At 61.6% G+C, this 16,211-nt stretch overlaps 2 protein-coding genes across 4 annotated transcripts; one reads left to right on the top strand and one right to left on the bottom strand.

Annotated features, from left to right (window-relative positions):
* Nucleotides 1-250: 250 nt before the first annotated feature.
* Nucleotides 251-12,900, top strand: MARS1 (methionyl-tRNA synthetase 1). Of its 2 annotated transcripts, none has more exons than XR_008447422.1 (20): nucleotides 251-444; nucleotides 1,328-1,406; nucleotides 1,506-1,640; nucleotides 3,890-3,965; nucleotides 4,056-4,228; nucleotides 4,305-4,417; nucleotides 4,561-4,677; nucleotides 4,768-4,971; nucleotides 5,117-5,318; nucleotides 5,398-5,472; nucleotides 5,554-5,724; nucleotides 6,233-6,328; nucleotides 6,405-6,522; nucleotides 7,424-7,637; nucleotides 8,681-8,812; nucleotides 8,904-9,008; nucleotides 9,087-9,274; nucleotides 10,268-10,339; nucleotides 10,443-10,520; nucleotides 12,685-12,743. XR_008447422.1 is itself a non-coding variant. In XM_054051663.1 (20 exons), the coding sequence occupies exons 1-20, from the start codon at nucleotides 266-268 to the stop codon at nucleotides 12,880-12,882; spliced, it is 2,721 nt and encodes a 906-aa protein (XP_053907638.1). In that variant the 5' UTR covers nucleotides 251-265; the 3' UTR covers nucleotides 12,883-12,900. The 2 variants fall into 2 exon arrangements, 1 of the variants encoding a protein (XP_053907638.1); XM_054051663.1 differs by having other exon boundaries at nucleotides 9,087-9,270; nucleotides 12,685-12,900.
* A 17-nt stretch (nucleotides 12,901-12,917) lies between these two features.
* Nucleotides 12,918-15,913, bottom strand: DDIT3 (DNA damage inducible transcript 3). Of its 2 annotated transcripts, none has more exons than XM_054051665.1 (4): nucleotides 15,714-15,913; nucleotides 14,641-14,688; nucleotides 14,272-14,511; nucleotides 12,918-13,361 (listed from the first exon to the last, which is right to left on the bottom strand). In XM_054051665.1, the coding sequence occupies exons 3-4, from the start codon at nucleotides 14,485-14,487 to the stop codon at nucleotides 12,918-12,920; spliced, it is 660 nt and encodes a 219-aa protein (XP_053907640.1). In that variant the 5' UTR covers nucleotides 14,488-14,511; nucleotides 14,641-14,688; nucleotides 15,714-15,913. The 2 variants fall into 2 exon arrangements, with proteins under 2 accessions (XP_053907640.1, XP_053907639.1); XM_054051664.1 differs by having other exon boundaries at nucleotides 14,272-14,514; nucleotides 15,714-15,909.
* Between the last annotated feature and the right edge of the window lie 298 nt (nucleotides 15,914-16,211).

The following is a 16,211-nucleotide window of genomic DNA, read 5'->3' as shown; positions in this document are numbered from 1 at the left end:
TAAAGGCTCGTGATGAACTCTCGCGAGATTCCGAATCACGCGGTTTCGCCGCGAGGCATTGTGGGGGCTGTAGTTCAGCGGCCCCTTCCAGGACGCTGCTGGAAGCGGTCGGCGTCGCGGGGCATTGTGGGAGTTGTAGTCCGGCCTCCAAGGACACGCTGGGATCGGCTTCCCCGCCGCGGGGCATTGTGGGAGTTGTAGTCCTATGGCTTTCCCGCCGCGGGGCATTGTGGGGGTTGTAGTCCCGCCGCGTTGCATCAGAGCCATGAGGCTGCGGGTGGCGGCGGGAGCTCCGGCCGCCCTTAAGGTGTTGGCGGCGGCCAAGGCCGCGGCGGCGCCGGTGCAGCTCGAGTGGGGGAGGCCCGAGGCGGGGGGGGCCGCGGGGGGGCCCGTCCTGGAGCTGCGGAGCGGGACCCGGCTCTTCTCGGCCAACGCCATTTGCCAGTGAGAGGCGGGGGAAGGGGGGGGGTTATGAGGTGGGGGGGTGGTTTGGGGCCTTATGGGGGGGTTGTAGGGGAGTGGGGGGTTGTTTAGGGGGGCACTTGTTGGTTGGAGGGTGTTATGGGGGGGCGAGAAGGGGTTGTGAGGTGGGGGTGATGTGGCGGGGGGGTATGAGATGGGGGGGTGGGCAGGGGTTGGGTGGGGTGGGGGGGCAACAGTGGGGCGAAGGGTGAGATAAGGGGGGAGTTGGAGGGGTGAGATGGTGGAGGGGGGTTGAGGTGGAGGGGGTGTCATGAAGGCCTGGAAAAGGGGGGAGGGGGGTCATGGAGGCCTGGAAAGGGGAGGGGGGGGGGTTGTAATGGAGGCCATGAAAGGGAAGGGGGGTCATGAAGGCCTGGGAAGGGGGGGGGGTTGTCATGGAGGCCTGGAATGGGGGAGGGGGAGGCGGAATGGGGGTCATTAAGGCCTGGAAAGGGGGGGGTTGAGGTGGAGGGGGTCATGAAGGCTTGGGAAGGGGGGGGTGGGATCGTGGAGGCCTGGAAAGGGGGGGTTCAGTTGGATGGGGGGGGCTTATGGAGGCCTGGAAAGGGCGGGGAGGAGGTGGAGGGTTCGTGGAGGCCTGGGAAGAGGGGGGTTGAGGTGGAGGGGGGGCCATGAAGGCCTGGGAATTGGGGGGGGGGGGCGTTGTGGAGGTCTGGAATGGGGGGGGGTGGAGGCGGGGGTCATGAAGGCCTGGAAGGAGGGATGGGGGGGGTAGTGGAGGCCTGGAAAGGGGGGGGTGGGGGGTCATGGAGGCCTGGGAAGGGGACTCTGAGGTGCAGAGAGGGAGTGGGGGGGCCTGTGGGGGTGAACATGGTGACACCCCCATCTTCACACCCCCCCCCAGATTCTTCTTCCTGACACGCGGCGAGGAACCCACTGACCTCACCAACCAGTGGCTGGAGTGGGACGCCACCGAGCTGCAGGTGGGTGTCCCGGGGGGTCACAGCCCCCCCCCATTCCTGCCCTACACCCACCCAACCCCCCCTCCTCCATGTCTGACCCCCCCCCCCCCATTTCCCCAGCCGGCCGCCTCGGCTGCCCTCTACGCCCAATTGGTTCGAGGGAAGAAGGGCCCGGAGGCGGTGGAAGCCCTTGGGCCACTGCTGGCCCACCTGGAGCAGAGCCTGCGCAGGAGAGGCGCCGCCTACCTGGCCGGGGTGAGTGCGAACGGATTCCCCTCTTCACGGTCCCCGACAACATCTTTCTCTCTAAATTCAGAGAATTATAGAATCACCAGGTTGGAAAGGACCCACTGGATCATCGAGTCCAACCATTCCTAACACTCCCTAAACCATGTCCCTCAGCACTTCATCCACCCGTTCCTTAAACACCTCCAGGGAAGGCGACTCGACCCCCTCCCTGGGCAGCTGTTCCAGTGCCCCATGACTCTTTCTGTGAAGAATTTTTTTCTGATATCCATTCTGAACCTCCCCTGGCGGAGCTTCAGGCCATTCCCCCTTATCCTGTCCCCGTCACTGGGGAGCAGAGCCCAGCTCCCTCCTCTCCACAACCTCCTTTCAGGCAGTTGTAGAGAGCAATAAGGTCTCCCCTCAGCCTCCTCTTCTCCAGGCTGAACACCCCCAGCTCTCTCAGCCGCTCCTCGTCAGACGTTCTCCAGCCCCTCACCAGCTTCGTTGCTCTTCTCTGGACACACTCCAGAGCCTCAACATCCTTCTCGTGGTGAGGGGTCCAGAACTGAACACAGTATTCGAGGTGCGGTCTCACCAGTGCTGAGTACAGAGGGAGAATCCCCTCCCTGGCCCTGCTGGTGACCCCATTTCTGATCCAAGCCAAGATGCCGTTGGCCTTCTTGGCCACCTGGGCACACTGCTGGCTCATGTTCAGTCGCTGTCAACCATCACCCCCAGGTCCTTCTCTTCTGTGCAGCTCTCCAGCCACTCTTCCCCCAGTCTGTAGCGCTGCATAGGGTTGTTGTGGCCCAAGTGCAGGACCCGGCATTTGGCCTTGTTGAACCTCATGCCATTGGTCTCATCCCATGGATCCAGCCTGTTCAGATCCCTTTGGAGCCTCCCTACCCTCCAGCAGATCCACACCTCCGCCCAGCTTGGTGTCATCCGCAAACTTGCTGAGGGTGCACTCAATGCCTTCATCCAGGTCATTGATAAAGACATTGAACAGAGCTGGACCAGTACTGAGCCCTGAGGAACCCCACTTGGAACTGGTCTCCAGCTGGAGTTGACTCCGTTGACCACCACTCTCTGGGCCATCCAAACAGTTTTCCACCCAGGAGAGTGTGCGCCTGTCCAGGCCGAGGCTGACAGTGTCGGAAGCAGAATGCTGTGAGATGGATTCGATGGGCGGACGGTTCGGTGGATAAGAAACTGATTGGACGGTTGAATTCAAAGAGTAGTGGTCAACATCTCAAAGTCCAAGTGGAGATCCACGACCGGTGGTGGCCCTCAGGAGTCCATCCTGCGACCAGAACTGTTTGATGTCTCCATCAATGCTATGGACAGCGAGATCGAGGGCACCCTCAGCAAGTTTGGAGGTGACACCAAGCTGAGGGGTGTAGTTACCACACCGGAAGGATGGGATGTCATCCAGAGGGACCTGGACAGGCTGGAGAAGTGGGGCTGGAAGAGCCTCATGGGGTTCAACAAGGCCAAGATCCTACCCGTGGGTTGGGGCAATCCGTGGTTTCAATCCAGGATGGGGGATGATGGGATTGAGATGGAGAAGGACTTGGGGTGATGGTTGATGAGGAGATCGATGAGCCACCAACATGCGCTCACAGCCCAGAAGGCCAATCGTGTCCTGGGCTGCATCCAGAGCAGCGCAGCCAGCAGGGATGGAGGGGATTCTGCCCCTCTGTTCCTCTCTGGTGGGACCTCATCTGGAGGATTGTGTCCAGTTCTGGAATCCTCAATGTAAGAAGGAGATGGAGCTGTTGGAACGGGTCCAGAGGAGGCTACAGAGATGATCTGAGGGCTGGAGAACCTCCCGTACAAGGACAGGCTGAGAGAGTTGGGGTTGTTGGAGAAAAGAAGGCTCTGAGGAGATCTTATAGTGACCTTCCAGTACCTGAAGGGACTCCAGGAAAGCTGGAGAAGGGCTGTTCATAAAGGCTGTGGGGATGGGATGAGGGGGAACGGGGATAAACTGGAGAGGGGCAGATTTAGACTGGAAATTAGGAAGCATTTCTTCCCCATGAGAGCGGTGAGGCCCTGGCCCAGGTTGCCCAGAGCAGTGGTGGCTGCGCCATCCCTGGAGGTGTTCAAGGCCAGGCTGGATGGGGTTGGAGCCCCTGATCCAGTGGGAGGTGTCCCTGCCCATCACAGCAGGGTTGGAACCGGGTGATCTTTAAGGTCTCTTCCAACCCTAACGATTCTATGATTCTCCGGCGCTGGTACTGCCTCCGCATCTTGACTTCACTTCTCTGGGTCAGGACACGGAATCGGTGGCCGATGTGGTCGTGTGGGGCACCTTATTCCCAGTCCTCCAAGATGAAACCAGTCTGCCCGGTAAGAGCGAAGCCGGGGTGGCAAGGGGGAAGCGCTCCTCGCCTTCCTGTCCCTGCAGGAATCACGCCGCTCGCTTTTTCGCCCCTCAAGGTGAGCTACAGGCGCTCCGGACGTGGTTCCAACGCATGACGTTCTCGGAAGCCTGCAGGAAAGCTGCCGACTCCATCCTGACGCCCGAAGCGCTGCTGGAATTCAAGTCCTACCTGCAGAAACAGCCTCCGCCCTGTCCGGCCATGGAAAAAGCCGCCAGTAACGAGGTCGAGGTGCGCACGGATGGATCCCTGTGGAGTTGGTGGCCACGGACAAGAAGACCCTCGCTCAAACCTTCCTTCCCCGCAGGAAGAAGAAGGTTCTGAGCGTGCCCTGACGGAGGAGGAGATCACAGCGGCCACCAACGCTTGGGATCGCGGCGTTGCGGCCCTGCCCAAGCCCTGGCAGCCGCAGAAACCTGTGTGAGTCCCACAGAGACACGAGGGCCATCCTGGGCCGCCGAGAGGCCTCGCGAAGGGTTGTCCAGGCTGAGCTCACGTTGTTTTGGGGTTGGGGTGACCCGGTGGCTCGTTGTCCCCACTCTGATCACCTTTCTCTGTTCCAGGCTGCCCGTGGAGGGCATGAGGAATGTCCTCATCACCAGCGCTTTGCCCTACGTCAACAACGTCCCTCACCTCGGCAACATCATTGGTTGCGTCCTCAGTGCCGACACCTTTGCCAGGTGAGACCTGCTCCTTCCTGGGGAGGATCCTGAGGGGCTTTAAGGGTCCCCCCAAAACCCGCAGGAGTGTCACGAGGGACCCACCTGCAGGTACTGCCGCTTGCGGAACTGGAACACGCTCTACGTGTGCGGCACGGACGAGTACGGCACAGCCACCGAGACCAAAGCGGTGGAAGAAGGGTTGACGCCCCAGGAGATTTGTGACAAGTACAACGCCATCCACGCTGAAATCTACCGCTGGTTTGACATCTCCTTCGACTTCTTTGGACGCACCACCACGCCGTGCCAGACCCGGTGAGCGGCTGCGGCCCACAGGGCCTCGTACGGAGCGACCGACGCTGTGAAACACTGAGGAGAACATCAAAACGCCTGGTTGAAGGTGTTCTGGGCTCTTTTGACTGCTTGCAGCTTCCCCTTTCCTCTTCCTCCTCCATCCCAGGATCGCCCAGGACATCTTCCAGCGCCTTCTGGCCCGCGGTTTCCTGCTGGAGGACACGGTGGAGCAGCTACGATGCGAGAATTGCCAGCGGTTCTTGGCCGATCGCTTCGTGGAAGGCACTTGCCCTTTTTGTGGCTACGAAGAGGCCCGTGGCGACCAGTGTGATAAATGTGGCAAACTCATCAACGCTGTAGAGCTGAAGGTGGGATGAGATCCTGTTGGGGGACCACCCCACGGCCATATCCTGGCCTCCTCCCAACCTGCGTTTGTCCTCCTTCCAGAAACCTCAGTGCAAGCTCTGCAAGAGCGTCCCCGTGGTGAAGCCCACCCGGCATCTTTTCCTGGATCTCCCCAAGGTGAGTTTCATCGCGGAGGAGCTGGGGAGGGATTGGGGACCCCCTTGGTGGCACTGAACCCTCGCCGTGGTTGTCCCACAGCTGGAGGAGCGGCTGGAATCGTGGCTGGAGCAATCTTGGGCCACGGGGGACTGGACGGCCAACGCTCGTTACATCACTCGCTCCTGGATTCGGGATGGGCTCAAACCTCGTTGCATCACCCGGGACTTGAAGTGGGGGACGCCAGTGCCCCTCGATGGCTTCCGTGACAAGGTGGGTCCTTCACACGGCGTCTGTCAGAGAAACGTGGAATCATTGAGGTTGGAAAAGTCCTTCAAGCTCATCCAACCCAACCCAACCCTGTCCCGAAGCACCGTGGTTTTGAAGCCCTCCAGGGATGGAGGCTCCACCACCGCCCTGAGCAGCCTCTGCCGGGGTTTGACAACCCTTTCCATGGAGAAATATTCCAAATATCCGATCTAAACCTCACCCTGAGGCCGTATCCTCCCATCCTGTCACTTATTACTGGGGAGAAGAGCCTCAACCTCTGTTTCTCCTGTCCCATCGCTTCATGGAGAGAAGAGCTCAGCACCCACAACCTTCCCAGGAGCTGCGGAGAGCGATGAGGTCTCCCCTCGGCCTCCTCTTCTCCAGATCAAACATCCCAACATCCCTCAGCTGCTCCCAAAACCTCTGGGCTCCAGACCCTTCTCCGGATGAGCTCCAGGATCTTGATGTCCCTCTCCGAAGGTCTTTGCTTACCCATCACTCACTTCCTCAGGTGTTTTACGTCTGGTTTGACGCTCCCATCGGCTACTTATCCATTACGGCCAACTACACGGAGCACTGGGAGAAGTGGTGGAAGAACCCCAAGCAGGTAGGAACCCGTCGTGCCGTGGGATGGGAGCAAAAACGGAACCGGACGCCACAATCCATTCCTTTTGCCACAACAGGTTGAGCTCTACAACTTCATGGCCAAGGACAACGTTCCCTTCCACAGCGTCATCTTTCCCTGCTCGCTTCTGGGCACCGAGGACGACTACACGCTGGTGAACCACCTCGTTGCTACAGGTATTGGGGGGAATGGAGGTGTCTCCACGCTTCCCGAATCCACGGGGAACAGCCCAGTCTGTCCCAAATGGGCATGAAACGGCGTTTGTCCGTTTGGAACCCCCTTGAGCTCAGGACTTTGGTGGTTGTGGGGCTGATCCCTCCCCAGGAAGGGTTTGGATCCATTCTTGGAGTCCACTCTGAGGTCTCCGCTTCCTAGGAAGGGTTCGCATCCGTGTTTAGAGCCCACTCTGAGGTCTCTCCTTCCCAGGAAAGGTTCGGATCCGCCCTTAGAGCCCATACTGAGGTCTCCACTTCCCAGGAAGGGTTCGGGTCCTCCCTTGGAGCCCACTCTGGGGTCTCTCCTTCCCAGGAAGGGTTCAGATCCACACTTGGAGCCCACTCTGAGGTCTCTCCTTCCCAGGAAAGGTTCGGATCCGCCCTTGGAGCCCATACTGAGGTCTCCGCTTCCCAGGAAGGGTTCAGATCCGTGTTTAGAGCCCACTCTGAGGTCTCTCCTTCCCAGGAAGGGTTCAGATCCATGTTTGGAGCCCACACTGGGGTCCTCTCCTTCCCAGGAAGGGTTCAGATCCGCCCTTGGAGCCCACACTGGGGTCCTCTCCTTCCCAGGAAGGGTTCGGATCCACCCTTGGGAGCCCACACTGGGGTCTCCCCTTCCCAGGAAGGGTTTAGATCCACCTGTGGAGCCCACACTGAGGTCTCTCCTTCCCAGGAAGGGTTCGGATCCGCCCTTGGAGCCCACTCCGAGGTCTCCCCTTCCCAGGAAGGGTTCGGATCCACCCTTGGGAGCCCACACTGGGGTCTCCCCTTCCCAGGAAGGCTTTGGATCCACCTGTGGAGCCCACACTGAGGTCTCCCCGGGAAGCATTGGATCCACTGGGGTCTCTCCTGCTTTTCCCAGAATACCTGAACTACGAGGACGGGAAGTTTTCCAAGAGCCGTGGCGTGGGAGTGTTTGGGGACATGGCCAAGGACACCGGCATTCCGGCGGACATCTGGCGCTTCTACCTGCTGTCCGTGCGGCCCGAGGGACAGGACAGTGCCTTCTCCTGGAGCGACCTCATGCTCAAGAACAACTCGGAGCTGCTCAACAACCTCGGCAACTTCATCAACAGGTTCTTGGAATCAATTGGAGGGGGGAAAAGATTTGGAGGAGACTTTGGGAAGGAAGAGGATCCAAAGAGAGAGATGAAAGAGTGGAGATTGAGATGAGATCTTAGGGAGAAATGTTCTCCTGAAAGGGTGTGGAGGTTCTGGAACAGGTTGTCCCATCCCTGGAGGTGTCCAAGGCCAAATGGGATGGGGTTGGAGCCCCTGATCCAGTGGGATATGTCCGTAGAGTTGGAGCTGGATGGGCTTTGAGGTTCTTTCCAACCCAAACCATTCCATGATGTGAAGATCCCATGGATGGGTTGCACTGATGGTTCTTGGAGCTTGGTGGAGACAAGGTGGTTTTCTGACCCAAGGTGGACCTTTTCTGGTGAGGGTTCTTCTGGTTCCATGTCTGTTCTCTGTGGAGCGTCCCAGCAGAGGGCAGCAGGAGATGCCCCGGGCACCCATCGCTGACCCATGGGTGCTGGTCCAGAGCACCCATGTGTGGTTTGGGGAGAGGTTGACCTCTTTCCCTTCCTCAGTTCCTCTCCTTGAGGCACCTACTGATGACTTCTCTTGGTTTTAAAGAGGTATTTCACGGGTGGGATGAACGGGGAACGGTTTTGAGCTGAAAGAGAGGAGATTGAGATGAGATCTTAGGAAGAAATGTTCTCCTGGGAGGGTGGAAAGGCCCTGGAACAGGTTGTCCCATCCCTGGAGGTGTCCAAGGCCAAGTTGGGTGGAGTTGGAGCCCCTGATCCAGTGGGAGGTGTCCCTGGGGTTGGAGCTGGATGGGCTTTGAAGTCCGTTCCAACCCAAACCATTCCATGACGTGAAGATCTCATGGATGGGTTGCACCGATGGTTCTTGGGACACCATCGCTGGAGCTCGGTGGAGACACCGAGATGCTGTTGGAGGAGCTGATGTCTTCAGCTGGATGGGGCTCGGAGCCCCCGATCCAGTGGGATGGGGGTGGAACCGGATGGCTTGGAGATCCCTTCCAGGATTGTCCTGGTGGGCCTGTCCTAACGCTCTCCTCATTCCTTCTCTCCCTCTCCATCCCCAGAGCCGGAATGTTCGTGTGCAAGTTCTTTGGTGGCACCGTTCCCGACATGATCCTGACGCCGGATGACAAGCGGCTCTTGGCCCGCGTCACCCTGGAGCTGCGCCAGTACCACCAGTTGCTGGAGAAAGTCCGGTGAGCTCCCGCGACGGACTATCCGGAGGGTTTGGAGCGCAGGATCTGCCCCACGGCCGGTGCTCAGCGCCATCTTTCCTTCCTCAACCAGCATCCGCGACGCCTTGAGATGCGTCCTTAGCATCTCTCGCCATGGCAACCAGTACATCCAAGTGAACGAGCCGTGGAAGCGGATTAAAGGGGACGAAGAGGACAGGTAGGAAAGGATGGGAATGCGATGGGAGCTGGGAATAACTGGGAACAACTGGGAATAACTGGAATAGCTACCCTGTAGGCGGCGTGCCGGCACGGTAACCGGCGTGGCGGTGAACATGGCGTCTCTGTTGGGCGTTCTGGTGCAGCCGTACATGCCGAGCGTCAGCCGCGCCATCCAGGGGCAGCTCCGTATCCCGCCGGAATGCTTCGTCCTCGGCTACGACTTCACCTGCACTCTCCCCGCGGGGCACCGCGTGGGCACCGTAGGTGGGGGGGAAGGGGCGCTGGGGAGGGGAACTGGGAATGATGGGAGGGACTGGGAATGATGGGAGGGATTGGGAAGGCTGGGGGGGACTGGGAATGATGGGGTGGGATTGGGAAGGCCGGGGGGGGGGGCACTGGGAACACCCCAGGAAGAGGCATGGGGGGCACTGGGAGCACTGGGAACACCCCAGAAAGAGATGTGGGGGCTCTGGGGGACTGGGAGTACTGGAAGGACTGGGAGCACTCCAGGAAGGGGTACTTGGGACACTGGGAGCACTGGGAGAATCCCAGGAAGAGGCACTGGGGACACTGGGAGGACTGGGAGCACCCCAGGAAGAGGAACTGGGTCACTGGGGGGACTGGGAGCACCCCAGGAAGAGGCATGGGGGGGGCACTGGGAGCACCCCAGGAAGAGGCATATGGGGGGCACTGGGGGGACTGGGAGAATCCCAGGAAGAGGCATGGGGGGGCACTGGGAGGACTGGGAGAATCCCAGGAAGAGGCACTGGGGACACTGGGAGGACTGGGAGCACCCCAGGAAGAGGCATGGGGGGCACTGGGAACACCCCAGGAAGAGGCATGGGGAGCACTGGGGGGACTGGGAGCCCCCCAGGAAGAGGAACTGGGTCACTGGGGAGACTGGGAGCACCCCAGGAAGAGGCACTGGGGAAACTGGGAGGACTGGGAGCACCCCAGGAAGAGGCATGGGGGGGCACTGGGAGACTGGGAGCACCCCAGGAAGAGGCACTGGGGACACTGGGAGGACTGGGAGCACCCCAGGAAGAGGCATGGGGGGCACTGGGGGGACTGGGAGCCCCCCAGGAAGAGGCATGGGGAGCACTGGGGGGACTGGGAGCCCCCCAGGAAGAGGAACTGGGTCACTGGGGGGACTGGGAGCACCCCAGGAAGAGGCATGGGGGGCACTGGGAGGACTGGGAGCCCCCCAGGAAGGGGCACTGGGAGCACTGGTGACCCCTCCTCTTTTCTCGGCTCCAGGTGAGCCCCCTTTTCCAGAAGCTCGAGAACGAGCAGGTTGAAGCCCTGCGCCAGCGCTTTGGGGGGGGACAGGTGAGTGGGGGGGGGACGGGACGGGACAGGGAACCCCACACAGCCCCGGGGGGACCACAGCAGCCCCCCCTTTGCTATCCTGTCCCCCCTTTGTCCCCTCCAGGGCAAACAGAGCCCCCCCGAACCTGCCCCGGGGGATCCCCAACTGATCCGGGACCTGACAGAGGAGGTGGCCAAGCAGGTGATTCCCACCCCCAAACTTCGATATCCACCCCCAAACCTCAATTCCCACCCCCCCAAATCCCAATTTCTACCCCCTAAACCCCAATTTCCTCCCGTAATCCCGATTTCCACCCCTAAACCTCATTTTCCACCCCAAACTCCAATTTCTACCCCCTGAACCCTGATTTCCACCCCCAAATCCCGATTTCTACCCCCAAACCTCGATATCCACTCCCCAAACCCCAATTTCCACCCCCTAAATCCCAATTTCCACCCCCATACCCCAACTTCCAACCCCCAAATCCCGATTTCCACCCCCAAACCCCAATTTCTACCCCCCTAAACCCCAATATCTACTCCCAAACCCTAATTACCACACCCAAACTCCAATTTCCAACACACTTGGGGGTCACAGCCCCTCATCACCCCACAAGCTGAGTTCCTCTTCTTCCCCATTACCCCACACTTGGGGGTCACAGCCCCTCATCACCCCACAATCTGAGTTCCTCCTCCTCCCCATCACCCCACACTTGGGGGTCACAGCCCCTCATCACCCCACAATCTGAGTTCCTCTTCTTCCCCATTACCCCACACTTGGGGGTCACAGCCCATCATCACCCCACAATCTGAGTTCTTCTTCTTCCCCATTACCCCACACTTGGAGGTCACAGCCCCTCATCACCCCACAATCTGAGTTCCTTCTCCTCCCCATCACCCCACACTTGGGGGTCACAGCCCCTCATCACCCCACAATCTGAGTTCCTTCTCCTCCCCATCACCCCACACTTGGGGGTCACAGCCCCTCATCACCCCACAATCTGAGTTCCTCCTCATCCCCATTACCCCACACTTGGGGGTCACAGCCCTTCATCACCCCACACTTGGGGGTCCCATTGCCCCACTACCCCACACTTGGGGGTCACAGCCCCTCATCACCCCACAATCTGAGTTCCTCCTCCTCCCCATCACCCCACACTTGGAGGTCACAGCCCCTCATCACCCCACAATCTGAGTTCCTTCTCCTCCCCATCACCCCACACTTGGGGGTCACAGCCCCTCATCACCCCACAATCTGAGTTCCTTCTCCTCCCCATCACCCCACACTTGGGGGTCACAGCCCCTCATCACCCCACAATCTGAGTTCCTCCTCATCCCCATTACCCCACACTTGGGGGTCACAGCCCTTCATCACCCCACACTTGGGGGTCCCATTGCCCCACTACCCCACACTTGGGGGTCACAGCCCCTCATCACCCCACAATCTGAGTTCCTCCTCCTCCCCATCACCCCACACTTGGGGGTCACAGCCCCTCATCACCCCACAATCTGAGTTCCTCCTCCTCCCCATCACCCCACACTTGGGGGTCACAGCCCCTCATCACCCCACAATCTGAGTTCCTCCTCATCCCCATTACCCCACACTTGGGGGTCACAGCCCTTCATCACCCCACACTTGGGGGTCCCATTGCCCCATTACCCCACACTTGGGGGTCACAGCCCCTCATCACCCCACACTTGGGGGTCCCCTCCTCCCCATTCTCCCACACTGGGGGGGTCACAGCCCTCCATCACCCCACACTTGGGGGTCCTGTCATCCCATCACCCCACACTTGGGGGTCCCATTGCCCCATTACCCCACACTTGGGGGTCACAGCCCCTACTTGGGGGTCCCCTCCTCCCCATTACCCCACACTTGGGGGTCACAACCCTCCATCACCCTACACTTGGGGGTCCCCTCCTCCCCATTATCCCACACTTGGGGGTTCCACAGCCCCTCATCACCCCCCAATCTGGGGTCCCCCCTCTCCCCATCACCCCACACTTGGGGGGTCCCGTCACCCCATTACCCCACACTTGGGGGTTCCACAGCCCCTCATCACCCCACAATCCGAGTTCCTCCTCCTCCCCACTACCCCACACTCGGGGGTCACAGCCCCTCATCACCCCCCAATCTGGGGTCCCCCCTCTCCCCTCACCCCACACTTGGGGGGTCCCCTCCTCCCCATTATCCCACACTTGGGGGTTCCACAGCCCCTCATCACCCCACAATCTGAGTTCCTCCTCCTCCCCACTACCCCACACTCGGGGGTCACAGCCCCTCATCCCCCCCCAATCTGGGGTGCCCCCTCTCCCCATCACCCCACACTTGGGGGTCCTGTCACGCCGCCCCCTCCTCTCCTCAGGGCAATGTGGTGCGGCAGCTGAAGGCCAACAAGGCCGAGAAGGCCCAGGTGGACTCCGAGGTGGCCAAACTGCTGGAGCTGAAGCAGCGGCTCACGGTCGCCGAAGGCAAAAGCCGCGACGTTCCGGTGCCCAAAGGGAAGCGGAAAAAATCGGAACCGCATCGGGAAAGACCGGAAAACGAGGTGACCCACATGTAATAAACCACAGCGACCGCGTGTGCGATAGTCCCATTTCATGGGGCGCAGGACCCCCAACTTCCTCCACTTTTCCCCTTGTCCGTGGGGCAGCCGAGTCCTCTCCCCCCCATACTTGTGGGGCAGCTGAGTCCTTTCCGCCCCACACTTGTGGGGCAGACGATCCGTTGGATGAGCGCCGCCCGCGTGCGCTGCACCTCTGCGCTGAGCCGCCCGATCTCCTCGCGCAGCCGCGCGTTCTGCGCCGTCAGCTCCAGCACGCGCTGCTCGGCCGCTCGCTCGCGCCCTTTGGCCGCGTCTCTGCTCACCGCGGTCCTCTTCCTCTTCGGCTTCACATCCTCTTCATCCTCCGTCGAGGGATCCCGAAGGTTTTGGGGGGCTACGTTTGAGGGGGACCCCACGATCTCAAGGTGAGACGGATCCTGCAGCTCCGCAGCCAGCGCAGCGTCCAGCCCGCAGCAACCTGCGACCCACGGCGAGGACTGCGGGGAAATGGGGGGGGGGGGAAGTGTTAGGGGGTACCCCCCAAGCTGGGGGTGCCCCAATACCAATTGGAAGCCCTCCAAGGTGAGGAGGGGCCCCCCAACTCATCTGCACCCCCTCCAAAGGGAGGGGGTGCCCCCTAACTCCTCCACACCCCTAAACTAAGGGGGTGACCCCCAATTCCTCTGCACCCATTGAGGTGAGGGGTGCCCCTGAACTCCTCTGCACCCCCAAAGTGAAGGGATACCCCCCAACTCCTCTGCACCCGTTGAGGTAAGGGGGCGCCCCCCCAACTCCTCTGCACATCCCCAAAGTAAGGGGGTGCCCCCCCGACTCCTCTGCACCCCCAAAGTGAGGGGGTGCCCCCCAACTCCTCTGCACCCCTAAAGTAAGGGGATGCCCCCCAACTCCTCTGCACACCCCCAAAGTAAGGGGGTGCACCCCCAACTCCTCTCCGCACCCCCAAAGTGAGGGGGTGCCCCCCAACTCCTCTGCAACCCTAAAGTAAGGAGGTGCGCCCCCAACTCCTCTACACCCCTAAAGTAAGGGGGTGCCCCCCAACTCCTCTGCACCCCCAAAGTGAGGGGATACCCTCCCAACTCCTCTGCACCCGTCGAGGTAAGGGGGTGCCCCCCAACTCCTCTACACCCCTAAAGTAAGGGGATACCCCCCAACTCCTCTGCACCCCTAAAGTAAGGGGGTGCCCCCCCAACTCCTCTGCACACTCCCAAAGTAAGGGGGTGCACCCCAACTCCTCTGCACCCCTAAAGTAAAGGGGCGCCCAACTCCTCTGCACCCCAAAGTGAGGGGGTTCCCCCCAACTCCTCTGCATCCTCCCAGCTAAGGGGGTTCCCCCCAACTCCTCCGCACCCCTCCAGGTATGGGGGTGCCCCCTTTGCCCCCCCTCACCTGCTCACCCCCCCAGCCCGGGGGGGGCTCGGCCGCCGCCAGCACCTCCTCCAGGTCTTGGTACCAGGATTCCAGATCCCATCCGGGTATCACACTGGGGGGGTCCACCGGATTGGGGGGGAACCCCTCGGTTCTGGGGGGGTCTCCTGGGTTGGGGGGGAACCCCTCAGTTCCGGGGGGGCCCCCTGGGGTTGGGGGGAGCCCCTCGGCTGCCATCGTCACCTCCAGGCCAGTGCGGGGCTGCTGCGGGGGGGGCAAAAAGTCAGGCCAAGACCACCCCCCCACTTCCTCTGGGCCTGCAGAAGGGGGGGGGCCCCCCCAGAACCGAGGGGGTGTCCCCCCCCCGTGAGGGGCCCGATCCCCCCTTACCTGCTCTCAGGTGTGGTGGTCGGTGAGGACACACCTTCTCCTGGATCCCTGCAGGGAGGGGGAACCGATCAGGATTTGGCCCCCCCAAAGCAGGGGGGGGGATGGGGGTCTTCGAGGGTCTCTGGTGCCCCCCCCTACGCAATACCCCCCCCCTTTCTGGGCGGCCCCCAATGTTCCCCAGTGCTCCCAGAGCCCCTCCCAGTGCCCCCCAAGAGCCTTCCAGTATCTCCCAGAGCCCCCCCCAGAGCCTCCCATTATCTCCCAGTGCCCCCCCCAGTGCCTCCCAGTGGCCCCCAATGCTCCCAGAGCTCCTCCCAGTGCCCCCCCCGAGTTTCCCATTATCTCCCAGAGCCTCCCAGTGTCCCAAAGTGCACCCCGAGCCTCCCAGTGTTCCCCAGTGCTCACAGAGCCCCTCCCAGTGCTCCCTCAGTGCCTCCCAGTATCTCCCAGTACCCTCCCAGAGCCTCTCAGTATCTCTCAGTGCCCTCCCAGTATCTCCCAGAGCCTCCCAGAATCTCTCAGTGCCCTCCCAGTATCTCCCAGTACCCTCCCAGAGCCTCCCAGTATCTCTCAGTGCCCTCCCAGTATCTCGCAGTACCCTCCCAGAGCCTCCCAGTATCTCTCAGTGCCCTCCCAGTATCTCCCAGTACCCTCCCAGTATCTCTCAGTGCCCTCCCAGTATCTCCCAGTGCCCTCCCCAGAGCCTCCCAGTATCTCCCAGTGGCCCCCAGTGCCTCCCAGAGCCCTTCCCAGTGGCCCCCAGTGCCTCCCAGTATCTCCCAGAGCCCCTATGTGTCCCCCAGTGTTCCCAGTGCTCCTCCCAGTGTCACCCAGTGCTCCCGAAGCCCCTCCCAGTGCCCCCCAGTGCCTCCCATTATCTCCCAGAGTCCCCCCCAGAGCCTCCCAGTATCTCCCAGTGCCCCCCCAGAGCCTCCCAGTATCTCCCAGTGCCCCCCCAGAGCCCCCCAGTATCTCCCAGAGCCTCCCAGTATCTCCCAGAGCCCCCCCAGAGCCTCCCAGTGTCCCCCAGTGCTCCCCGAGTCCCTCCCAGTGCCCCCCCGGTTCCCCCGCACCTTCCCGGGCGGTCCCGTCTGTCCCTTTCCCGCTCCCTCTCCACATTCTCTCTTCATCTTCGCTCTCATCGTTCCGCCGACTCCGCCCCTCCCTCCCCCGCGCGCCCCTTTTAAAGCCTCCGCTCCGTATGACGCAACGCCCGGAAGCGCCGCAACCAATGGGAGGGCGGGAGGCGCGAGGGGGCGGGGCTTATGGACCAATGGGAGGGCGGGGCCGCGCCGTGGGCGGGGCTTATGGGCCAATGGGAGGGCGGGGCCGCGCCGTGGGCGGGGCGCGGGTCACGCTCGCGGATGATGCAATGGGGGGAAAGAGGCCTCAGTGCTCCCAGTGCCCCCCCAGTGCCCCCCCAGTGCCCCCCCCAGTGCCCCCCCCAGTGCCCCCCCAGTGCCCTCCCAGTGCCCCCCCCAGTGCCCTCCCAGTGCCCCTCCCAGTGCTCCCAGTGCCCCTCCCAGTGCCCCTCCCCAGTGCTCCCAGTACCACTCCAGTGCTCCCAGTGC

Source organism: Cuculus canorus, chromosome 29, assembly GCF_017976375.1.
Source record: "Cuculus canorus isolate bCucCan1 chromosome 29, bCucCan1.pri, whole genome shotgun sequence".
In the NCBI taxonomy this organism is placed as follows: domain Eukaryota; kingdom Metazoa; phylum Chordata; class Aves; order Cuculiformes; family Cuculidae; genus Cuculus; species Cuculus canorus.
Note: the sequence above shows the minus strand (reverse complement) of the source record. Positions and strands in the feature narration are given on the sequence as shown.

Coding starts and splice junctions, on each gene's coding strand:
- DDIT3 (XM_054051665.1), bottom strand. CDS start 14,487: ATGGCAGCCGAGGGGCTCCCCCCAACCCCAGGGGGCCCCCCCGGAACT. Junction 13,362..14,271: donor CGGGCTGGGGGGGTGAGCAG/GTGAGGGGGGGC, acceptor ATTTCCCCGCAG/TCCTCGCCGTGGGTCGCAGG.
- MARS1 (XM_054051663.1), top strand. CDS start 266: ATGAGGCTGCGGGTGGCGGCGGGAGCTCCGGCCGCCCTTAAGGTGTTG. Junction 5,725..6,232: donor TCGATGGCTTCCGTGACAAG/GTGGGTCCTTCA, acceptor TCACTTCCTCAG/GTGTTTTACGTCTGGTTTGA. Junction 9,009..9,086: donor AAAGGGGACGAAGAGGACAG/GTAGGAAAGGAT, acceptor GCTACCCTGTAG/GCGGCGTGCCGGCACGGTAA.